We start from the raw sequence: 26,079 nt of genomic DNA, 5'->3' as shown, positions 1-26,079 counted from the left end.
GCAACGCTGCTTCACTCACGCCGAAATTACGTGACAGGCTCGTTACGTCATATTTAGGCTGGAGATAGGGAGTTGGAGTTCTTAAGATGCGGTCGTATTTAGCGGCAAAACGCAATTTCTGCTTTACTATTATTGAAAGAAACTATTTAGTTGTCATAGTATGAATTTTAATAAATGTTTTATAAAGTCAGTTAAAGGCGACGTCTAGGATTTGGTTAAAACTTACCACTATTTCGTTCAGACTGTGTAATAACTATGTTGGATCCATAAACTATTGTTGCATCATTTCCACTCATGAAAATATACTGCAGCCATGGTTTACTATTTATTTACTGTTTAATGATTTTTAAGTGTGCCTGTTTACCAGCACATCTGCTTCAATGTTGTATTTTTTGCTTTAAAATAAAGAAGTCGATGCCGCCACCTACTGGCGCTGATATGTATAACTTTGAAAGTCACAAACAAACGTCCAACCCTGTGGTCCAGTCATGCGCAGTGCCTCCTCGACTAGAGTCATGGCATAAATGCACTCAAATATCAAATGTAAACTATTTTTTTGTCCTTAATGTCTCCAAAAATAGGCCATGCATCTAAATCTTGCTATGTTTAATGTTTGAAAATGTATTTTGTATAAACTGGCTCACTTAGTTTCAAAGACATCCTATCAGACATGGCAGCATAACAATGTTTTACCCTAAATTTGTATATATATATTTATATATTTTTTATATTTTTTTCTAATTTTTTTTCTTAATTTTTCCTCTTTTTCTGTCTACTTCAGAACAACTTCTCTCACTGCAAAAGCTACGAGATGCATTGCCCAGCGCAGCAAGCAGTTTATTTGCTAATCACTATATAAATATTATCTTGAAATACATGTTTTTATATAAACAGGGAGAAAACCTGCCAAAAAGTACCATTCTTTGCTAGCACATAGGGATATTGTGCAGTTTGTGACAAGGGAGGAAGAGTGAGCCTTCAGTAAAACTAGGCACTGTTAGAGTTAAAGGAAGAAAATATTTCTATTGATCATTAATTTATTTAAAAAATTAAAATTTAAGTCTAGTTATCAAAAAAGTCAGGTCCAAATTGGGCTTGCTGGGGGTGTCATGCTCAAAGGGGCCTCAAGTTATGGTCACTATAGGTGCCGGTTAATCAAATATGAAATATACCGTTTTGGACAAAAGTATTGGCACCTGTGGAATTTTTCCAGAAAATACACCATTTCTCCCAGAAATTGTTGCAATTACAAATGCTTTTGGTATACATGTTTATTTCTTTTATGTGCATTGGAACAACAACAAATCCAAAGAAAAAACAAAATTGACATAATTTTACACAAAACTCAAAAAATGGGTTGGACAAAAATGATTGTCACCCTTTTAAAACTGTGGGTAAATCATTTTATTTCAAGCATGTGATGTCCATTTAAACTCACCTGTGGCAGTAACCGGTGCTGGCTATCTAGAAATCACACCTGAAGCCAGTTAGAATGTCTAAAAGTTGACTAAACCTTTGTGTTGTGTGCCTGTGTGTGTCATACCAAGCATGGAGAAGAGAAAGAGGAGCCCAGAATTGTCTGAGAACTTCAGAAGCAAAATTGTGAAAAAATATGAACAATCTCAAGGTTTCAAGACCATCTCCAGAGATCTTGAAATTCCTTTGTCCACTGTGTGTAATATAATCAAGAAGTTTATAACCCATGGAGCTGTGGCTACTCTCCCTGGATGTGGATGGAAGAGAAAAACTGACAGAAAAATGCAACACAGGATAGTTGGAATGGTGGATAAATATCCTCAGTGAACTTCCACACAAATTCAGGCTGTCCTGCAGACTCAGGGTGCAAAAGTGTCAGCTCGGACCATACGTGGTCATCTGAATGAGATGAAGCGCTATGGCAGGAGACTGAGGAGAACCCCACTGCTGACAAAGAGACATAAAAAAGCCAGACTGGCATTTGCAAAAATGTACCTGAGTAAGCCTCAATCCTTCTGGGAGAACATTTTGTGGACAGATGAGACTAAGGTAGAGCTTTTTGGAAAAGCACGTCATTCTACTGTTTACAGAAAACAGAATGAGGCCTACAAAGAAAAGAACACAGTACCTACAGTCAAACATGGTGGAGCTTCAAGGATGTTTTGGGGTTGTTTTGCTGCCTCTGGCACTGGGTGCCTTGACTGTGTGCAAGGAATCATGAAATCTGGAGACTATCAAAAAATTTTAGGCCACAATGTAGGGCCTAGTGTCAGAAAGCTGGGTCTGTGTCAGAGGTCATGGGTGTTCCAGCAGGACAACGACCCCAAACATACCTCAAAAAACACCAAGAAATGGTTGAAGACAAAGCTGGAGAGTTCTGAAGAGGCCAGCAATGAGTCCAGTTCTAAATCCCATTGAACACCTATGGAGAGATCTCAAAACTGCTGTTGCAAGAAGGAACCCTTCAAATCTGAGAGACCTGGAGCAGTTTGCAAAAGAAGAGTGGTCCAAAATTCCAGTTGAGAGGTGTAAGAAGCTTGTTGATGGTTATAGGAAGTGATTGGTTTCAGTTATTTTTTTCCAAGGGCATGCAACCAAATATTAAGTTGAGGGTGCCAAAAATTTTGTCCAGCCCATTTTTTGTTTTGTGTAAAATTGTGTCAATTTTGCCTTTTTTCTTCAGATTTTTTGTGTTGTTCCAATGCACTTAAAGGAAATGAACACACGTATACCAAAAACATTTGTAATTACAACAATTTCTGGGAGAAATGGGGTATTTTCTGGAAAAATTACAGGGGTGCCAATAGTATCATCCATGAGTGTAAGTCTGAAATTGATCAAGAGGAAGGACTGAATTATAAAAGCATCTAAAAAGATTTTGATCATCCCATAAAGGTCCCTAGGAAGGACCATTGACCCCCAACAACAAGGTCAAAGCCCCTCAAGAGTCTAAAATTATAAAAGGGGATGTCCTAATAGGCGTACTGACACAATGAATTTGTAGATTACTGCCAGGTAACATGCCATGCAATAAATAATTTATGACTTGTGGCAGATGAACGGCTATTGCATCGACACCTAGCATTAAAACACGTCAAACATAAGGAGTTATGATACTCTTCTGAGAGCTGACAAAATACCATTGAGTATGAATATTTCAGATTGTGTCATGTGCTGTAATTTTCTATCTTTACTGCCTTAAAAGAGATGCTTTGAAAAAATTTGTTCACATTCTATGAATGCTTTTAGCTAAATGGGGAAGGGTCCCGTGTTAGTCTTTGCCTGGAGCCCCAAAATCAGTTAAGGAACATACTAAACATCTCTTAAGTTTGAATTGAACTTTTCACTTTCTTTATAGGTCTGACCCAGTTAACACTGACAAACGAAGGATTGTCATTCAAGTAAGACACAAACACGGCGTAAATCTAAAGATTTCTTTATTTTGTATTACTTTATGTTCAGACAATCAGAAAATGACAACTCCTTTTCTTTCAACTGTCTTCTAATCTATTAAGTGATAATACAAACACCTAATGCAAAACTTATCTAAATTAAAAGGTGGCGAAACCTGCATTGTAGTGGTTCTCTTAGCCGACCTAAATGCAGGCAACACAGTACTGAAAGATCATTTAGTCAAATGAATCCTGATATCTTCTGTGCCTCTACGTTCAGTCTGGAAAGCTTCTACTGGTGTGTTAATGTCACTTTACCAAGGACAGCAGCTCAACACCCTTCACAGTTGATATGCTGGTGTAGTGGTGCATACTCCCTAAATTTTGATTGATAATTTTCCTCTTTAGATGCTATCTAAATCCATACAGTGACCTCGGTTCTTGCTCTACAGGGCAGAGATGGAGCTTTTCCTGAAACGTTAACAGAAAAAATATCAAAGTTTCCTGAACCAAATCTCACAACCCAAATACATAAAACCAAAGCTCACCCAGTCACGACTGATCAACACTTCATAGATCACTTTTCACTTAAATGGAAGGCAGATGGTTTGAAATCCAACAATCTTATCCTTGCACTGATTTTCTAGATAGATATGTACATAGATATACTGCGACTGAACTCTTGCAGCTGGTTATCATACAAGGATTATTCACAGTGCCACTTCAAGATGTGATATTTACACCACTGTGGCGTCTCACCTTTAATGTCTGTGTCAAAGAGGTGTAATCAGGGGACAAGCGGGAATCAGCAGAGCCAACAGGGGAGCACACAATTAACGGTCTGGGACACCCTTTTTAATCATTCAATAAATATGTCTTAAGCTGTACTAACGCCAGAGCTTCGTCATGATGCAGCTGCAAAAATGCACTGTGAAATGGGCTAATTATGTCTGCAGAAGTGGGGAGATGAGGATTTTCTTAAAAGCTACAACAGTTTAAAAAATTGCGAGAAACTGTGCAGCGCTGTTAGTCTGCACAGCCAGCAGCTCTGCAATTTTCTGCATCCCAATTCCCACTCTAGCCCCAGATTCCCACTCCATCCACTAGCAGGTCTAGCCTCAGGACCCACCGTCACCTCTTTAATGAGAAATAGAAACCCAAATTTCTGAAAAAAGTCAACCATTTTGATTATTTGGACACAAAATGTTGCAGGTTGGACTTTTGATGGAATAAAATATCACTGACTGAAAGAAAGGGTCAAAACAGGGGTGTAAAAAGCATCGGTTTGGCTAAGTTGGTAGCGTAGGCACCAAGATATTGAGGCTACAATCCTCACTGTTCACAGGTTCAAGCCGATCCTGGCAGTAAGCCTGCCAATAAGATCTTCATGCACACTTTGACCCAATTTTCCCATGAACCGTAAATTATGGGATCCATGATAATGGATTTTTGCAGATATCCGATATGCCAATATTTCCAAACTTAATTTTGCAGATTCCGATATACACACACATTATTTTGGTGAAAAAAAGAAGTGTCTCTTCTGCATAGAGAGGCTGAGTCAAGCCAAATTGAGAGAAGTAGACAGCAGGTGGTTGTTCTATGTTTGGTGCTAACCGATATATCGCGTTTAGATTTTCCCAAATTCTTTCAGCCCCAATTTATACTGCTGTTATGTATGATGGAAATATGAGCTGTAAATATGGGCAGAAATTTTCATATTTGAGGGTAATATCGTGCTCCCCTTGTAAATTTTGGTCGTGTTCAAGAGATCTTAAGGAATTAATTTGCTATGGCAAGAAAAACAGCTTTGTAATGCCAATAATCAGAGAGAAACAAGGCAAGATCTTGAGAAAACAACCAAAATTCACTTGGGATAACAGAAAAAATGAGTCAAATGAAAGGCATGTCTACTTAGGGGTTCTGTGCATCATAGGCTTTTGATGAGAATCAGCTCTGTGACTCACTTCTGACTCATGCTGAGTACCACTGTTCAACAATAGGAAGCATAAAAATCCCAAAAAACTTTTTAAAAATGTAAAGAAATAATCACACATCTCTCAGAATTTCTAGAGCTGATATCCACCTGCTCTTCATCAACCGAACACTAAAAGAAAAGCAGCCAATCCTCTCCCAGTGGAGTGGCTGACATGGTCAGATATTGGCATTGATGTTGACAGACACCGTCAGTCAGATTAGAAGCATTATTCCAGAAATGCAAGCTCAAAGACGCTGCTTCCAGGTGAATATCCCTGATAGTAAAGTGTTGTCTTCACATTCCAGCATGCAGCTGGGGAATTCCTCCTCAGTGAGGCCCATATTCATAAACAGTTAGCATTCCAGACTGAAGAGGCAGAGACACGGTATTATAACAGAACAAATGCAGTATGAACTGGTACTTGTTGCGCTAGACACATCATTCTGCTGTGAGCTAATCTCAGTAAAAAAAACTATGGAGCTACAAAGTACATGTGCTTCCTCTGACAAAAATAAAACTCTACACAGACATTTTTTTCTCTGCAGTTAGATGGACAGTCACCTGTCTCTTCTCTGAGGTAGTAAATAAGTAGAAATATCATTAAAGGCAAGTATAGAGAACAATGTTTGACTCTGGAATACACCACAAGGACTCGTGTGTACCCGGCCCTTCAAAGGTCAAATTTTGAACACATCCCCATGTTCAAAAGTGGTGAAACTGCCATATTGTTACAGGTTAAAACTATCTTTTAATGATTTTTTTTGCAGAAAGATATATGACAAGGTAGAGGTAGAAAGTTTGACTGAATTATAATGTCAATGTCTGCCGCTAGATAAAGAGTTTAGATTCATAAAATCTACCTTTTATAGTTTCAATCTAATGGCACAAGTTAAGAGCCAAAATAACTAAAAGCAAAAACAAAAAAACAGAAACCCACAGTTCTGCGTGTTTGAGGTACAGATCAAATTCATCCTTTTTTAGAAAATGTTATAAGTGCTTAAACCCAGTCGAGAGTTAGACACTCTTAGAGAGGCACAACAGTAGCATTTTAAGACATTGGTGCAACACTTGGAGGCTGGTTCCTATGCTAGTGAGAGACGTCCTTCAACAAACAGTTCATGGAATTAAGGCAGAAGACAGAGCGCTGATCCCGCTCTTTTTCCAAATATCTTCTTTCCAATATCGAATCAATCACTCGCATCATCCAGCTGGAGGCGTCCTCGTTCTCCACAACTTTTGACAAATTTCTCAAGTGGAGCGTCCGTTATGGGAAGGCAGCTGAGAAAGATCCAATTCTCGTGGCGTGCTGCAGAGTGACTCTGTTGAAGGAACATTGATCAACAGTTCCTCGATTTCTTCCCGTCTCTGGCTTTGTACAGAGGAGGCCAGGATGAGAGGGAAGGCTGGGGGGCTGGGTAGGGGGGGACACTTTTTTTTAAAGTCCTAATTACATCAGAAACTCTTGGGATCCAACAACACCAGAGCCTTAAAGGAATGGGTGTCAATACCAACAGCGGCATTTAGTTAAAAGAAAAGAAAAAGGGTAGAAGTGCTCTGGAAGGCCGAAGGAGAATTTACACTGCTTTCTATTTAGTAAAAAAGTCAGAAAATCACAGCAAGTAGGTCACAGCTAGATCCAGTGGTCCAGTTTGAACAGGTAAGGGAGTAATTTAGACTTGATTTTACCAAAGTTTAAATTCTGGTCACATCATGCATCTAGGGTTGCCACCTTCTGTTGAAAAAAAAAATATAGAGAGACGAGAGAGGAGTTTTGGGGATTTTTCCATCTACTTTCATGCAGAAGAAGTCTTAACAGATGCAGAAGCTGTCTGAAGGTAGTCTGGGTAGTTCAAGTTACTATGAAAGAGGTCTACAGATTACTGCACAAGATGCAGGGAATTTGAGCAACCAATAATAAAATAGCCACAGGCCTAAACTATATTATTTTTTTCATACAAAACTAAAAAAATCCTCAACCCATCATTACGGTAGCCCTAGTCTTGGATGGCATTGGGCTGGATGGTTAACTTCAGGGTTGTTGTCACAATACCAGATTTTCAACAAATAATCCAGAGGAAACTCCTGCACGCCGTCCAGCTTGCAGCAAAAGTCATTTATTTGCAACGTGACTGGACCTTTACGGTACAAGTACCAAAATCCAATCATCCATCTGTTTTCTACACCGCTTATCCCATCTGGGGTTGCGGCGGGCTGAAGCCTATCCCAGCTGTCATTCGACGAGAGGCGGGGTACACCCTGGATTGGTTGCCAGTCAATCACAAGGCTGACAGAGACAAACAACCAGGCACGCTCACACTCACACCTATGACCAATTAACCTAACGAGCTGTGGGAGGAAGCCAGAGAAAACCCACGCATGCATGGGGAGAACAGAACCTGCAAAGAAAAGCCTTCACCAAGATTTTTTTGAGGAAACAGAGCTAACCGTGGTGCAGCCTAGTACCAAAATGTTGCACTTTTTTTTTCTTGCAAGTTGGAGCATGTGCAGGAGTTTTCTTTGAATTCTTTGCTGAACATCTTATCCTCCAATGCATTAGTCTTAAGAAATGCATGTGCAAACCATTTTCACCCATTGGCAATACCTGGTTTAAAAATTTATCATGATACTAGTTAAAGTCATGTCATATCAATATGTTTGACGCCACAGCAAAATAAAACAGAAGTCCAAGGCACTCTGAAATTTATGCTTTTTTTATGCCAAAAGGTGCAGACAAACTCCTGCAAACTACTCTGATACACTGGCAATGTTTCAGTACCATAATGTTGCCAACATATCTGTGCAATTAAAGCAGTGCTCTCTGTCTTTTGCTTGTGGCAGCTTTGGTTAATCCTATGGCTGAACATTTGAAGTTACTTCATGCAATGGTGCTATGATTAGTGCTGCACAATTAATCTAAAGGTAATCTGCGCAACTGCATAAAAGGCTGAAGTTATTTTCTGTAGTTATTGAAAGGTTTACAAAATCCCTGCAGAAAGGCCTTTAAGTTTACAAGAGTTCAACCATTTCACTTTGAAGAACCTTTATTTTAAATTAAAAAATGATATTTTGGAAGATTTAAAGTTATTTTGAAAGAAGTACTGTACAAACTTTCATATTTTTTAATGCTACTAAATAGTTTTATATTTTTAGTTGAGAAAAACACACTTCTAAACTATCATAATTCTATGCATCTTACTTGAAAATCAAGCATGGAGATTCATGATACCATTTATGTATTGCATCATTTATGTACTGCAATATTGTTCAGTATAAATGCACACACAATTCGTGCAGCAATACTATCTAGTTTTTAAAAAGCCTATAAAAAATACATGTGTTGAAAAATATTCAAAATCTGAGCAGCAAACATTTTAACCATATCTTATCCTGATCCTGTTTAAATCAGAGCCGTTCATGTGCAGCATCACTGGTTACAATCCATTTTTTAGATTTCATAATAAATTTCATTAAAACTGTACACTCTTTCTAAGATGCTTGAGGAGCAATCCAAATTGCATCTGCAGAAATCATTTTAGTAGGTTTTTAATTTATTCACAGCTTCTGCAATCTGCATGGTTATTTACAAAGATTTTGACTTTTTTTTTTTTCATTGCACCAGCAATGCTTCAGGTCAACAAGCAATCAGGACATTATTTTCCCACACCGTGTCAGGAGTCTGCATCTGAAAATGCTCTGTTTAGAAGGGCCATTTGAAGGACTGGATGTCTACTTGTCCTCAAACCCAGAACTCTGTGCATCCGTGCACAAAATTGAAGTTTAGGGACAAAAGAGGGGAGCTGAGATTGGAGCCAAAGCGTTAGTCATTGCTGGAACATTCAGCCACTTAGGTAGTCAAAAAAATTGCTCGTCTTTCATTTAGATTTTTACTTCCAAACCTAAAATACAAACTTTTTTCCACCCCTTAAATCCCTAGAGAGTTGAGTTCATAATTTTTATAGTACTCCTTCTGAGCGTGTGATTTTAGAGGGACAGGTGGCAACCCAGAGACCAGTGAACTGGTTAGCACAGCGTGCCAGAATCTGTAGATTTTACAGGTTTTGATTTTACCTTTTACCATAAAGGATCATGATAAAAACAGCTGCTGTACTACTCTCTGGTCAAACTTAAAAGCACAAGACCAACAGAGGATGTGAGAGGCATTGCTGTAGTCAATTCAATAGGAGTTCCTATTCAAAACCTACTCAGGATTTCCAGTTTGGTTCTCCCATCGCTGCATGGTTCTGTCTCAAAAACAGAACTATAATGACTAATTTATGTGACTTGTTCAAATGTTGTGGCCTGTAAACAGAGAGCAGTGGAGCAGCAACTATGCTGTGAAAGCTTTGTGTGATTTGGCATTCCCTGCCATGTTAAAAATGAAACATAAGTGCCTTTTAATCTAGTAATGCTACCTAATACAGCAAAAAGGGATAAAAGTTGCATTACAGTTTGTCACCAACTAAAAATCCTTGGGGATTTATGGATTTCTGGCTACCAGAGCTGCTTTTTCCAGAGAGGGAAATCAGAATTTCAGATTCTGATCTATCTTAAATGCTTTAGCAGTTCATGACAATAAGCATGAGGGGTTACAGTATCCTTTACAGTATCTTTAAGATTTGATGATTTTTTTTCTCGCTATGACTCATAGACCGCATTAAAGACTCAAAAAAGTCCAGATTCTTACAGGGCCTGTTCTGAATTCTTCAGAAGAGAGTTAAATTTACACAACTGTGGAGGAAAACTGATGAGAAAGTTTTATATTTTCATCTTCTGATGCATGTCCACACATCAGCTGGTGCTCTGCCGGGTTACTGCATATTTAAAATCACACCTCATATTGAGGTTGCACTTTCAGTCTTTTTCGCAACGGAGTACATCTGACACCTTATTTTCACTCTGCAAGGCTGTTTATGGTCCAAAAATCACAAATAAGAAAATAGAAGTTGAAATTGTAAAAAAAATATGATACATAACTGGATAAAAATCCCTAACACTGTGGAATTTCAATGATGTCCTAAAAGTGGATGACTCTCAGTGTTGTGCAGCACCCTTGAAATATTTTTAAGTGCGTTCACTGTAAGTAACAGACCTAACAACAAGAGGTACTACTCTATTTTGGTTGTAGTGAGACTATCTACAATTCCTTAAAGGTTCAAGCTTCCTTTTTTAAATAATGAGGTAATACTGATGAGGTGATTTGTTGTGTTCAACAAAATAAAAACTAAGATTAGCATCATTAGCACTGACAGGCTAAAGTTACACACTTAAAAATAAAAATGCCGTTTTCATGTTTTACCCTTTTTCTTGAAAAACTCGTGAGCTTACTTGAAGGCAATTTTAAAGGCCGAAGATATACTTGCTGTAAAGTACATGTGCGCGTACGCATGATGGCTGTAAACCACCCCCTGCTTCAGTCTGGTGTAGCAACGGTGCATGTCCTCAATGACACACCATGCAGTATGCACAAAAGCAGGAGAAAGGTAGAGACAAAGGGGCCATAGCAGGAAGTTATGAAGACCTGATAGTCTGAATCCAAATGTTTATGATGAATGATTGCCACTGCGAAGGCACAAACATGTCTGTCAGGGCAGATCATTCCCATTTTAGACGTCTGTATACTGGTGACTTTCAGCAAAATGCATCCATGGCTGTATTTGTGTTTGTTTAGTTTCATTAATGACTAACTACACCGTCAGACTACTTTTTCTCGTTTTCATGTTTATGAATATTGAGTATACAGTATATCAGTTCGAGTCCAAGTCTTGGCATCTGAGTATTTCAATTCTACATTTTGAGTTGAAAATATGCAGCTACTGCCCTGTATGAGGTGAAAAAGTGTACTGCTACAGATTTTTAAGTACATATTCAACCAGCTGCTCTGGTGCTTTTTGATGTGCATGGTGCCAAATTTCATCAACACCGAGCTCAACAGTTACCAGCCCTTTCCAACAACTGTTAACCTCACTGGAAGGAGCCAGCAGCCTAACTTCAGATATCAAGGCAGGCTCCACCAATCAGAGACGTCACTGTGTTCCCCTAGGATTGTGTGTAATGTAAAGCTGTTGCATGAGATTGCAAATAAACTATGTCTATAATATACTTGGTTATGTCTTCTACATCATCATAAACGACTGTTTAAACTGTCTTTTGTTGAAAAACAACAGTCAAATACACTTGCAGCTGCAAAACACAGACGTTTTGCAGACAAAGGCAGCTTGACCAATCAAAGACGTCACTGCGTTTACCTAGGATTGTGGGTAATGTAGCGCTCTTACATGAGATTATGAATAAACCATGTTCATCTTAAAACAAGGCTGATAATATGCAAGTTGTGTCTTCCACAGGAGCACAAATCATCATCTCACACTAAAGTAGCTCTTCGAAAACCTTCCTTGAATGGTTATGACATGGCTAATAAATTTAGACAGCAGCATGGACCGAATGATAATGTGGCTGACGATGGACAGCAGGAAGTGAGAGCCCTGTCCATGATGTTCTGAAGGCATTATTTGAAAGTCCATGGTAGATGCACCTCAGACTAAACTCCAAGGCAGGGGTAATCAGCTACATCTGTAAATGGACCGGCTTTTTCTTTGTCATTTTGGAGGCCGGACTCCCCTTTAGGCATTCACAATTAGATCAGTCCTTATTGCCCATATAAAAAGGTGTAATTGAGATATTTTAGAAAAATAATTCTGGGCTGGTATGTTGCCCATCTGAGGGTTTGATGCCAGTATGATGCATCCTGATCCTGGTGAAAAACGCGTGCAGGAAGCAGGTCTTCTGTTTTGATTCTCAGGCAGGAAAAATAGCACTTTCCAAGAGCCTGAAGTGGAAAGGTGACAAAGAAAACTGCAGATTCAATCAGGACTGGACTGATTAGTATGTATTTATCATGCATCTTATTTACCAATAATGGCTGACAAAGGAATTTTTAATTAAAAAAAAAACTGTTTTAATCCTGATTGTTTTGGGCTTTATTTAAGAGGAGTGGGAATTTAGAGACCAAAGATACCCTAAAAAACAAATTTTCTTTACTCCTTCCATTTGGTTGAATTTAATTATCTTAAAGGGGTCAGATGAGGAGCTTTGGGGGGCTTGTTATGGCTCCTGGACTGCCAGTTGATGGTCACTGCTATAGGGTTTAGTGACTCTTTAAATACAGATCTGATGAATATTTGAAAATATATCTTCTGCTTTCAAAAGCTGCTGCACAATGGATGCATTTGGCTAAATGTCACCAGTTAACACAGTTATTCAATTAACCATAAAACATGATCTGTAATGTCTATGCAGACATGAAAATATTAGAAAGACAGGAGGTGTGATGGTGTGAGCTGCTCTGATCTTACTGTTGATTAATGCTGTTTCTATTCAGGTAATTCTGATCTTAAAATTAAAATGTTAGTAACTTCCTGGGGTGTTACCATCTCTATAGTTTACATCAAACACACCAGGTTCTTGTATACAGCCTGAGCACTCTCATGTGCCCTGTAGAGGTTTCTTCATGTAACATATGATGCACAGGCTCAAATATATTCCCAGTTATGCTCATGACGCAGCCAGGCACATAAACAGCAAGTATATCTCGGGCCTAATGGGGACAGAGCTGCTTACTGCTGAAAGGCCTGGTAGTAGTGAGGTAGGGAGCTGGAAGTGCTCATAGCAGAACTGCTGTATGCCTGAGGTAGCTGGCTATGGTTGTGGGCTCCGGGGCCCTGCGGTACATGAGCCTGGGGAGGCTGGAAGAAGGAAAAAGGCCCTGGAGCCTGAGAGGACAGCCCAGAAGAGGGGGATGGGGAGGAAGCGGCGGTGGTGGCCGGGGGATAGCTCATCACTAGCCCTCCCATCCCCATGTGAGGGCTGTAGGGCGGCAGGCTGAAAGGCAGAAAGCCCAGGAGAGGCCCGAGGTCCATGTTAGTGGTGCAGGACAGCTCGGTGGAGGAGATCGCTGGGCTCCTGGACAGCAGGTGGGGGTCGCCGCCAGCACCCACCCCTTCACCCAGCACCTCTCTCTGAGGAGAGGCAGACGTAGAGGTAGAGGAGTTGGCCACACTCAGGTGAGGCGGGGGGGCGCTCTGCAGGTCCAGCAGGAAGCTGTCCACGTCGGCGCGAGGATATGAGGTAGATCCGTGCTGGTACCTGGTCATGTTGCTGTAGGGCTGCTGCTGCGGGGCCACAGGGGGCTGCAGGTGGTGGTGGTGGGGGTGAGATGGTTGCGGGGACATGTGGCGACTCACGCCCATGCTGGAGGACAAGGAGCCCTGCATGAGGCCATGAGGGTGGCTCAACCCGGGGACAGGATTGGTGATGGGGTAGGAGTTGTACATGTCCCTGGAGTAATTCTCCATGGGCTCCTTGGGGACAGATCCCATGTCAGAGGTCACGGGGCTGGGCTCCTCCTTCACCGGGCACTGCGCGGCGGGAGTGGGTGTAGCCACAGGAGTGCTGGGTGCACAGGGTGGCATCACTCCGGCCTCCTGAGCATGGCTCTTCTTCAGGTGGCGGGTCAGGTGGTCTCTGCGGCCAAAGCGTTGAGCGCAGCGTGGGCACAGGAAGTCACGGCGGCCTGTGTGCACAACAGCGTGGCGCCGAACATCCTTACGGGTATAAAAGCGGCGGTCGCATCGCTCACATGAATACTTCCTCTCTCTCACTGGTACAGCAGCATTAGTATTTCCCTCTGACGGTGGAGGCCTGTCAACAGAGACGTAAACATACAAGAACTTCAGATCATGATGTGATCAAATTTATCAGAGCAATCAGTGTCATAGCAGTATGGTTGAAATGGGCTAAAATATTCTAAAACAAAAGCTGCTGTGAGCAGGAAGAGAAAGGTTACTAGAGAAAGTAAATACAAAAAAAACCGTGATACAGAGAAGAGTTTCAGAGAACATTAGAAACACATTATCAAAAGCGTACAGGAAGAAGTAGGTTTTTATCTTACTGCTGCTGAAGAGGAGATTGCCACTCTAAGAAATGACAAATGATCTTTTTGGATGTCAGGAAGTAGATCTGACAAGATGTATCAACATTTAAAGCCAATAGTCTCTCTCTAGAGCAGCAGTTCCCAACTGGTGGGTCAGGACCCAGAAGAGGGGTGCAGGGCTGTTTCCAGTGGGTCACAAATGTGTGAAGGAATGTAAAATTCAGTCATTTTCACAAGTTTTCAACTTATTTCTCCCCATAGGCTAACAAAGCTGGATTTTCCAAGTAATTAGATAATTCATTTGGAAATTGCAGAGATTTCTATGCAACCATGGGTAAATGGATTAAAAATTAATGTCTTTTGGTGATCATGCACTTTTCAAAAACACACTATCTTCAGTTTAAGGAGGAACAAATGAACAATTTTGTGTAAGGGGTGATGATGAATAAAGAAAAAGACGTCAATTCAGGCAGTTCTTCTGGTCAAGACCAACACTCCTTTAAGATATCGAGTAATATAATCAAAAGATTGATCTTTTAATATATGTTTTTTAAACACTACAAAGACAGAGGTAAACTGGACCAAAAAAAAGCATATCCAGGATGAGCCACATGAAGGTAAAATAGTCATGTAAATACTACTAGTTTAGGGTCAATTTTTTTTAGGCAAACCCTGATATTTTTAATAATGTTCCAAGTTGGAACATTCTTTGTACATTTCCAACTGAAGTTCTCTGAGAATCTCTTAACTGTAGAAGTAACATAGGTTTTGTTACTAAGATAACAAATACAATCAAATCAAATCCAGACTTGAATCAAATCAGGGCCTTCAGAATCAGAATTGAATCGATTCAGGCAGAAATTTTAATATCTGCCAAAACTGATATTTAACTTTTTAAGAGGTATCATGGTGAGAGAAGTGTCTCAATACTGCCATAGGCATGTGAGGGTTTCAAACAATAGGTCTTCAGGGCACAAAGTTTCTGTTTTGTTTTTTTTTTAAGTGGAGCAGAGTTAAAGTTCCCACTTCATCTTCTGAATTCCACTCGCTTGCTTGATCTAACAGCATGAAGATGGCAGGTTGCTACGCGTGGCGAGTGAGAACAGAGTTACAAACGTTCAGGGATTGTTGCAACTTTTAAATCTGATGTGTGGAGGCATTTTGGTTTCCCAGTATCAAGAAATGAGAAAGGAGAAAAGGTGACGGACAAACAAAAACAATCTGCAGGCACTGTCAGACTGTAGTGACACACTTGATGGAGAATATGAGTAACATGAGTAGACACTTGGCTAATCGTCACCTCGAAAAGATTTGTGAAGTTGTGAAGAGCAGAATCCGTCGAGGCCAAAAGAAACTTAGGAAGCGTTCACAACCCCACAACAGCGTGAGGGCTGAACTGATCATTAAGTGTATCAATAAATATATCTGCAAAGACCTACCGCTCTGTTTAGTGGAGGACAACAAAGGTTTTAAAAGGTAAACAAGCTGGAGCCAAAGTATAAGAACATATTTTAAGCCTAATGCACGTCTATGGCACTTTTTTGCATACACTGTTATATTTAAAGTGGAACTGTTGTTTAATAAATGCAGATGTCCCTTTTTTCCAGTCTTCAATTGTTGTTGTTGTTTTTTTGATACCACAATAAATAGACTACAGACTACAGCATAGCTACAACACAGCAGCCTAATCAGGCTCATTTTCCTAAAGCGTCCCAAAGACGTGAATGTTAAAGTCTGCTCCAGACAGATGGTGAGCAAAGAAGAGAAACAGTGATGCCTCCTGCTCCCAAAATGTTTACCTTTACTTCCAGATGTCATCCACCAGAGGGCGCTGTGAGAGACAGCGCCCTCTGGTGGATGACTTTTTTTCCCCCAACATCCGTTACCCAAATTAACAGATGTGCATGATTTTAGAGGTAGTGACGATGGTATTTTAGGAACCATAAACAAGTCTGAACTGTTTCATCCCTACCTGTCAATATGGCTGCCAAGGTGCTCCAGCAGTGAGGGCGCCCCCTCTGGGCAGGGCAGGTTTGCTGAGGCGCTGTGGGCGGCCACCAGGTGGCGTCTATAGCCCAGCTGGGTGTTGTACTGCTTCCCACACTCCTGGCAGTGGAAGAGCTGCCTGCTGGCTGGGTGGCTCTCCTGCAGCTGGCTCTTCAGATGGTCCTGCTGGTGGAACATGGTCTAACAGAAGGAACAGTACTGGCTCTGCTGCTGCACGGGGACTCTGGCCAAGAGCCGGAGCAGACACAGACAAGACTCATGAGGATTCTCCAGAGCGCCGACCATCAGCCTGCAGACCTCTGCTCGTTTTGTTAACTTAGAGTGCTAGAATTAATGCTAAGTGCTGTTTGTTGACTGTTTGATGGTCTCTTGCTGCAATGACTAGTGGTCTGTCCTGCCTTACTGGGGCAAGCCTGTGTCCAGCACTTGGTCTCTGTGACAGCAGCTGCCATAGCAACCCCAAAAGGGCTGCGGTGATGAGGAGCTTTGGAAGCAGTGACTGGGTCTGTGTGTTCCCTGAGAAGAGCTCTTGTGTTGGCCCGCAGTCTATTTTAGTATTCAGCAGCCCTGAACGCCACAGACACAGCAGCTGAATCACAGAGGCAGATCAACATCTTCACAGACCTGCAAACAACAAGAAAAACAGTGTCACTATCTGAAAATGATACTTTGACTGAAGGGGGACGGCACAATGAGACACATTAATGGACTTCAGCTAACAAAGACAACAAAGAGTAAAACAAGTATTCATTTACGTTTTTACTACCAACAACATTGAACTTTATATGCTTTAGAAGCAACTTCAATGAGTTTAAATGACAAACATCTGATGTTTTGCAGTGCAGATGTCATAAGAAGTCTTTTGTCTGTATTTGTTATCAATAAATCATCTCCACCTTCAACAGGCTTCAGAAGTTTTCATATTTTTGTTGAGGCTGTTAAAGCCTGTCCTAACAGCAAACATCATCAATGAAATAAACTCATTTCCTATTGCAGAGGCCTTACAGGCCATGAACGATACAAGGAAACATGCCGTTTTTACCACATTGCATTTTTTCTTTTATTCTGTCCCTCTCAAGATATCAACACGGAAGCTCGGCAAGGCACTGGGAGCATCATGTCGTACAGGGATATTTTATTTTCTTGGCTTTTCTTCTCAATTTAGTCACCTACAGCGTTTGTTTAACAAGCAGAGATAGTGGCGTTCTGATAATATCCATTTCTGTTTTTGAAATGTAGCATAACACTACAGCTTGTGTTAACAGGCAGCAAAAGTATTCCGCTCACTGCCGTCAATGGCTTGTCATTAACACACTTCCTTGCCTCTGCTTTCAAAATAAAAGCCCTTGATGCAAAGGTCACGTTAACTGAAAATTCTCCATCACTGATGGTATCTTTCAAAAGGTGACAGAAAATTTGAAAGCTGTCCATTTTGACGGACAGCTTTAAGGAGGATGACCCTGTGTAGCTCACTCAGACAGATGCACAGACTTTTTCTATTTTGCACACATGGCCCATTAAGAAGGTTATCAAGTGTATTAAAATCATTCCACTAGGAATGCAGGTGGCCTAGTGATTTAAGGCACGCCCCATGTACGCAGTTGGCCCAGGTTTGAATCCAGCCTGTGGCACTTTCCTGCATGTCTCTCCCCGGCTCTCTCATCCCTGTTTCCAATTCTGTCCACTGTCCTCCTCTGTCAATAGGCATAAAAAGCCCATCCCCAAATATTCCTCTTATAACGTGAGGGCTTGATCACTGACTTAAACATTGTAGATTAGTAAAATTGCGTCAGCCACCATGCTGGCAGCTGACAGGATGGAGGTCTCTGCGTCAGTAGCAGAGTGCTACAGCTGCAGATGGGGTCTCCATGCTTCAAACTTTAGCAGAGTTTGAAACTGCAAAAACTGTAGACAATCTCATGAACACTGGCTTTTATTTGTGATCAAAGAAATCTTATCTTTTCATGAATTATTTTGTGCTAATCTGTGTGCAACTACTGCAAAGAATCCTCAGCACACAGAGGCTGAGCAATTACCATTTAAATGAAATTTACCTTTTTACAATAGAAAAGAAATACATTAAATTTTCCTCCTTACTGCAGAAAAAAAATCAGTTTAGGCTATTTTTCAGTCATTGCTGGATTATTCTGATATCATCTTCTTAGGAAATTAATCTAATTGAGATTAAATATGCCATTATTTTTTTTAATTTCTCATTTTTTGTACTTTTCAACATACAAAAGCAATAAATAATTATATGCTATAACCTTCATAATGTAAGATAGATTAAACTAGGGCTGAAAATTTTTGAAAATCTGATTATCTGATATCTGATTATTTTGACTCGCACTGCAAATTTGATATAAACTGTATTAAAAGGGAGTGATCATTTTCTGTCATTTTTGTTTTAACTTAGGAAAAATAAAAATAAAAACAAGGAAAGTCCTTTTTTGTTAACTTTAAAAAAAAAAAGACTCTTCAATGATTGCATGACGTGTTTGTATTGCATCTCTCCTGCAAACAAAAGTTTTAAACTGGTATGTTGACACACATTTCAGGTCAGAGAAATACTGCTCCTTCTGAAAACTGAAGCACAACAAATTGTGATTGAATCTAAATATGGATTAATTGTACAGCCCTGTCATCTACAGACATTCTGCTGCATCCACACTCAGATCTCTGTTTATCACGCTGCTCTTAGATCTTTAAGATAAACCTGTATTTCCTGTATTACAAAGTCAGTTGGTCTTTTCTGCCAATGAGAGTGAAAGAAAAGAAAAACATACAGGGCCCTTCTGAACCTTGTTGTTTTAAATCTACTCAGTCAAACCCCAGCACTTGATTTGTTTACCAAATTAACCATGCACTGCGACACAGAGCAGATCTGTCCTTCTTTTGGCTCCAGCCTGTAGTTAAACATAAACGACTGGATGAAATGTTTCATAAGAAACCCTTTGGTTTATATTTGGATCATGTTCATATCAAATTCATTCTATAAGATTTGTGTTTGGTGTATTAAACACATACAAGCAGAATTAAACTATCACAAAGTAAATTTTGATACTTCCATATTGGTTATCAGTCTCATAAACTAGTTAACAGTATCAGTGCTTAAAACTCAATTCTGGTCAACCCTACCCTTGGCTAGGAATGTTCCTATGGGGATCATTTCAAATGCAGGGTATAACTGTACCAAGGCGGCTGGTCTAAAATCCAGTATGCACACTATGTAAGCCAACTTTACACTGTAACGGTGCAAAGTTAGTGTTAGCAGCTCCTTTGACCATTTTTGCACCTTACTGTCCACACTGTTTAGCCCAGGGGTGTCAAACTCAATCACAGCAAGGGCTGAAATCTGAATTCAGGATTAACCTGAGGGTCTAACAGGGTCAAGATTTCACTGAAAGCTGTCAGCCGTGTTTTCACAGGTAAGGAATCTGGGGGGAAATTAAACAGTGATGATAAATGATTTTAAGATTTCTTAAAAAAAAAAAAAAAAAAAAAAGTCAAAATTATTCAATATCACAGCATCAATGTTACTGTGTGTCCAGGTCAAATAAATGCTAAATAAATAAATGAGTTTAAAGTCAACTAAAAGTCAAAATAAGGTTTTAAAAGGCAAATATACTAGAGAGTTGCAATCATGAGTTTAAAGGTCAAGATATGAGATTAAACACAAAATCAAGAGTTTGAAAAGTCAAACTAGAAACTAAAATTCAAAACAGTGTCTCTAAAAGGTCAAAACATGGGATAAAACCCTCGATCAAGAGTTTAAAAAGTGAAAACATGGAAATAAAAGTCAAAGTTAGGAGTTTAAAAGGTCAAGATTTGATTTAAAATGAAAAATTGTGAATCTAAAAGGTCAAAATATGAAATAAAAAGTCAAAATGCTAAGTTTCAGTCATAATCTTGGGATGCAAAATGAAAATATGAAATGAAAACACAAATTAATTTCTTTCCCTCATTCCTGACTATTTCTACTCTCTACTTTTTCAGATTTTTATAACAAGGATTTTTTTTTTTAATCTTTAAGGTTAAATTTACATTTTTACACTGGAGGAAATCTGCAGACCTCATAGCAGCAAGCCAATACTAGTTCAGATATAATCTTGTGAGCTGGGTAAAGCTGCACCCTGGGCCGAATTTGGCCCTCAGGCCTTGAGTTTGACACCTGTAGTTTAGCTGAAAATCATCCCTCAGTGCTTCAGTTATATGTGAATAAAACCTGACACAGCCCCTGGATAACTTTATCCCCATTTTCTGGACCAGACAGTGCCAAACTGTGCTGTCCTTATGACATGCTATCAATGCTATCACCTCACTGTTGTTTACATTGGATTTAAGAGCATTCATGCAGCATGGCAGTAGTCATAAAGAAAAACGACCGAGCATTTAGTGGGGGCCTCTGTGATACAGTCTAGATGGGGCATTTGGCCTATATTGTGGGCATAAACTGATTTGTAAAATGATCAAGAAGTAATTTACCAACTAGCTATGCCGGTACCAGCTACAATGGGATTATATTTAACTAATTGGTTTCCTAATCATGTGCATCCCTACACCAGACCATTTTAAAAGTTGTTTCTACATTAAAAACTTTACACTACTGCACTACATAAACATTAAATTACTTTCTCATAAAAAATACATTCACAGAAATCTACAACAGGTGGATCTACAAAACATAAGTTACCCCTGTGGGCATGAAAATATTCCTTTCTTTAAATAAAGGGCTTTAGGAAACAACATACTGTTTTTGTTTGGTCTATTTTTAACTATTATTTTTGACCCTCCAGTGAGTATTTTGAGAAGCAGAAGAGTGTCTGAAGGATAGTCAAAATAAACTGCACTGAGTGTGTTCAGAGTAATGAATCATATCCCTCAGTGCTATAATTTTAGACCTTTAAAACACAGAGGAAGTGATATACACCTGGTACTTCATTATTACATCAAAAGCTACTTTAGCTTTGCACAAGACAGGCGTTTACAAATCAAGGTATTAAGAATTATAGTAACAATAAATTTTAATTTAGGGAATGGACTTTCTACAGCCAACTTACCTAAAGCTGCTCCAGTTCATCTGATATTTTAAGTACATCTTGGAGCACTTGTGGTTTCAGAGTGCAGAAACTAAACAAATTTGACAGACAAAAACATAAACTAGGCCCATAAATTAAATATGTTTTCTATTTTAAACCACTCAAGAGTGAACATCAAGTATTTAAACCTGCCAGGAGTGAGACCAGCACTTGCATCAATAATTAACAGTGTGAACAGGACCATCCTCCAGAACTGCAAATTTCACTCTCAACAACAATAAAACCTTCATCATTATCATTTAGGATCATTTCACTGGATTATAGTTCAATCCTTACTTTACTTGGGATTTGTTTGAACATTCATTTGGTGCCACAGTTTGATTTTAATTGTTGAAAGTTTTTTAAATTGTGCAAAATCAGCAAAGTATAAAGCAGCAAAACTTTGCAGTACAATAGTTAGAGTTGTTAAAATGTTCTGATCTCTAACACACTAAGTCTATGTGTTTTTAAAAGGTAGAATATCTGATTTTTTTTTATTCATAGTATCAAAAAACACCCACACCAAACTGCAAAAACAAGTTACAATATGGTTTCATTTTTGTAAAATAATACCAGAGTGTATAATTCTGCTATTGTGAATATGATACGTTATTTCTTTATATAAAAAATGTCCTATTCCTGTATATACCGTTTATAGCCATACAGCTAAAAGACTGTAAGGCTAGAGATGCAAAACAAGGATGCACAAAATTATCAGCATGATATTGGCACTGGCAGATATTGGCTTAAAGCTTAAAAAGTTAAACACTGGTATCAGCAGATATGAAAGGGTTAGGGTTGTACTTTTGGGCCCAAAATGTCACAACAAAGACTAACAAACTTATCATGAATGGCAAAACCCATGATTAGAACTAGGGATGCACAATACTGGATTTCTGCCGATATCCGATATGCCCATACTTACAGATTCATTTTAGCTGATATCGCTGCCAATATTTAAATACCATTTTCCGACAAAAAATGTCAGTTCTTTTGGACATTTTAAGGTTCAAGGATGAACAGAGAAACAATTTTTAGTCCTTAAAAACACTGTCAAGTTTAAAGAATGAGGATAAATAAAGAAAAAGACCTCACCTGACATAGGTCTACTGGTTCAGACTAAAACTCAACTAATTTATTAGTATATATGGACAAAATTTACAGTCGATCTATGCTGAAATACACAGGCAAAATATCGGATGTAAATATTGGCAAAAAATTATATCTGCCGATGTCGATATTTGCCTTTTTAAGCTAATATCTGCCGATACCAGACCGATAATATCGTGCATCCCTAGTGGAGCGGCACAGTAAACATTTAATCTCAGTTTTCCCTTTTAGTGAAGATGAGAACCTAAAAATGTAACTTAAATAGAAACTTTATTAACTGCGCTGCTCTACTCAACAGGGCCCACTGTGAGGCCTTAACATGTTTAACAATGCCCCCCTAAAATGTTAAACAGGGACATAAAACGGCGGCCAGGCTGTTTACTTCCCTGCTAATTTCTCTCAGCTCTACTAAACTCATTCCTTTATTGCACTGCAGACACCTGCAGTGTTTTACCAATTCAAAAAGGTGTGCATTTATCGGTATCTTTGTCAGCTAGAAATGAGTTTGAAAATATCTGTAAATCACATATTGGCAAAAATCTAATAATGTGCATCCCTTATGCTAAATATTGGATTTCGCCAATATTCACTGTGCCACTATTTGATTTTTTTTGGCCGATACATTTGATGCAAATACAAAATACTTATGCTGTACAGAAAGTGTAAGTCCCTAAACTCAGTTAAATCCTTACTATTGGCCTCCACAAGTCAACTGTGCTGACCAATGTAGTTAGATCTAAAATTTCAGTCCTGAAAACAGAGTTTTAAATTCAAGTAATGAGAGGGAACAAAGAATAAGACTTCAGCTGGCGTAGGTCTGTTGGCTTACATTCATAGCCATTATATATTAGTTATAAATGTTAGCAGAAACTGTCATATCTGTCAATACTGATACTTTACTTTTTCATGCCTTCAATGTTCAAAAAATGAGTTTAATAATCATTCTGACAAAAAAATGTGCAGCCCTAGGAGTTTGTAGTGTCATCCTGTGAATCTTTAGCATAAAGGCAGAGCAATATGGACCAAAATCACATCAGTAATTTAAAAAAACATGAAAAGGACAATTTTCACTTTTCACATGTGCTTAACTCTAGCACTTAGGCACTATAAAAAAATCAAAAAACACAAACAAACAGAGCAAACGCAAAAAAACGAGAAGCGAGAGCAAAAGTCTGATCACTGAGAGAGAAAAAAACAGGAACTGTAAACAAAAAGACAGATGTTCAAAATTCAAAGACTAATAGTTTGGTTGCTATTTCAGATTTGTAGAACATTTTTTTGCTTGGATCACATTTTTTTGTTCTCAAATGCTAATTTTCATTTGATACTGAAAAAGTTTTTTTTAATCTTTATGACACAAATCTCATTTCATAATTTTATGTATATCTTTATTGTCTTTATATACATGCTTTATGTACACTTTAATACGTATACTATCTACCTGCCAGGGACAACGGATGGAAATAAGCCCATGGCTACAATCTGGACATTTGCATGTCTATTTTCATTAATGTGCACAGTCCCCTACAATAAATAAATAAAATCGGGTCTGTTTCGTTTTTTTGCGAAATGATGATACACAATATTGGGTATACTTTCAAACTATAAAGGCGGATATTACCATTAAAAATCACCTGAACCCTGTTTGATGCTATGGTAACAAAAACATAAGTGGTAGATGTCCACTACCAGCAATTTGAGGCTTGTAAAAGTTTTAAAGTTGCAGGCAAATTCCTAAACACTCTGTATACTGTAAAAAAACAAACAAACAAAAAGATTAAAAACAATTCCATTTACTAATACTGTCAAAATATTCTACCCTACTGAATATAATGCCTCTCAAAATGATCAAATCTCCATTATTTCGATAATCAGTGGTAACATGAAGTACACAGACGTAATGATCTTGAATAATATTTTTAACCAGAATGTCTAAAATGTCCAAATACATCTGTTAGGTATAAAAAAAAAGGACAGAACAACACGTTTGCAAACATTGTTAATGTATTTATCCAATTTAGACGTTTTTCCTAAGTTTTCCTGCTATTTTTGACAACTTAAAACAAAAAAGTTGCCCTACACTGGGTGTTTGGAACCAGTATTTTCGTAACTATGGAATCAAATAGGTTAAAAGCATTGATTTTTATCAATAAGCATGTTACTGTCATTAAGGCTTGTAATAAACATTTCTGACTGTTCAACCGGCCTGCTATTTTTTTTTTATCAATTCATTAGACATTGATCGACCATGTGAAGTCAGAATAAGCATTATTTTAATGCAAAAAAACCTACATCAATGAAAACAATACTGTCGTACATAAAAATTTACTGAAATGTTTTAAAATCTTCGCACAGTTCAGTCACAATCACATGCAGCCTACTTAAAATGCTGTTTTTTCTGTTTTATTTTCAGTGTTTTAACGTTAACATGGAGATTACTCACATTTTCCAGAGCAATATGTTCGCTGTTTCATTAAAAAAGCAGAGAGAGCAGTGGAAGTGGAGATAAAGGACTAAATGATGAGTTTACATGAGGGGAGAAGTGATGGGTGCTGGTAGTGCCATCTTGTGGGTCCTCAACATGGAGCTGCCATGAAGCTTCCATCCCCACACTTTCCCTGCTGAAAGCCTGCCGAAAAACTTCAGCTAAAAGTGAAAATGTTCCTCATATTAGATCCAAAAGCGATGGGGGGAAAGTGCAAATGAAATGAGGGACTATGCGGCGATGAAACGATGTGTAAAGTGGTGCAGACTGCCGGACGGGGTCATTACCACACGGGGCTAAGTTTGACTGCTAGCCAGGCTGCGTTACAAAAATCGGCGGCGGAGGCGACGTAAAGTTGAATTCTCGGATGTTAGCGTTTGTAAAAAGCTGGTTTGATATCGAGTGAAACCCGCAGCTCGTGTTAGCACAGATGCTGATGTAGTTAGTGAGTTAGCCGCGCCAGCATGCTGGTTAAATAACAAAAGATGAGCGCTTCACTAAGTTGTATCGGAGTTTGTCTTGCGGGGAGCTAACTAACTCACTCCTCCATATTTTCACCGAGCGGGGTTCCGCGGCAGCTCGGACCGACGGTCACAAACTCAACGGTAACTCACTTACCGACTGTGTCCCCGTCCTTCTCTCCGTCCGGCCTCCATTCCGCCTCCACATCGACATTTTAAACTAGTTTTAAAGATGTTTCTCACAGTCCGGGCCTGGACTGCTGGGCGCCGCGCTGGAAGCCATGCATTCTGGGAGAGTGACGTCACAGCTCGAGCTCAGAGGAACTCCAGCAGGAACCGGAGCGACACAAACAAACAGACACATATTTCTGTGTTTATTCATCTATTTCGATCATACCAGTCTGGTATTTGCACCTGTTATTGTTGCAATCAAGAGATTCATTTGACTGATCTTATTAAACCGAATAAAATGTATTTCATAGCACTTTTTGTACAGAAACACTGCTTCACAATAAGACAACATGCCATGCCTTTCATCAGAGGAGATGTACGGTGGCCCAGAGAGACAACTGCAAAAATATTTCAGGGAATGCAAAAAAATATTTCATTAAACAAAAGGAAATTTCAACGAATATAGAAAAAGAATAGAAAAAAATATATTTG

The 26,079-nt window shown here is 39.1% G+C and overlaps 1 protein-coding gene across 2 annotated transcripts; it reads right to left on the bottom strand.

The window, feature by feature from the left end:
* Positions 1-3,432: 3,432 nt before the first annotated feature.
* Positions 3,433-25,750, bottom strand: LOC121517205 (zinc finger protein PLAGL2-like). Of its 2 annotated transcripts, none has more exons than XM_041798789.1 (3): positions 25,570-25,750; positions 16,248-16,906; positions 3,433-14,043 (listed from the first exon to the last, which is right to left on the bottom strand). In XM_041798789.1, exons 2-3 carry the CDS (start codon positions 16,457-16,459, stop codon positions 12,960-12,962), a joined length of 1,296 nt encoding a protein of 431 aa, XP_041654723.1. In that variant the 5' UTR covers positions 16,460-16,906; positions 25,570-25,750; the 3' UTR covers positions 3,433-12,959. The 2 variants fall into 2 exon arrangements, with proteins under 2 accessions (XP_041654723.1, XP_041654722.1); XM_041798788.1 differs by having other exon boundaries at positions 25,574-25,750.
* Positions 25,751-26,079: the final 329 nt, after the last annotated feature.

Source organism: Cheilinus undulatus, linkage group 11 (assembly GCF_018320785.1).
Source record: "Cheilinus undulatus linkage group 11, ASM1832078v1, whole genome shotgun sequence".
Taxonomy (NCBI): Eukaryota; Metazoa; Chordata; class Actinopteri; order Labriformes; family Labridae; genus Cheilinus; species Cheilinus undulatus.
This window is presented reverse-complemented; position numbering and strand designations above follow the sequence as displayed.

Excerpts from the sequence above, each read along its gene's own strand:
- LOC121517205 (XM_041798789.1), bottom strand. The coding sequence starts at position 16,459 with ATGTTCCACCAGCAGGACCATCTGAAGAGCCAGCTGCAGGAGAGCCAC. Across the intron at positions 14,044-16,247 it reads CTTGGCAGCCATATTGACAG|GCCTCCACCGTCAGAGGGAA; the intron begins GTAGGGATGAAA and ends CTCTGTTGACAG.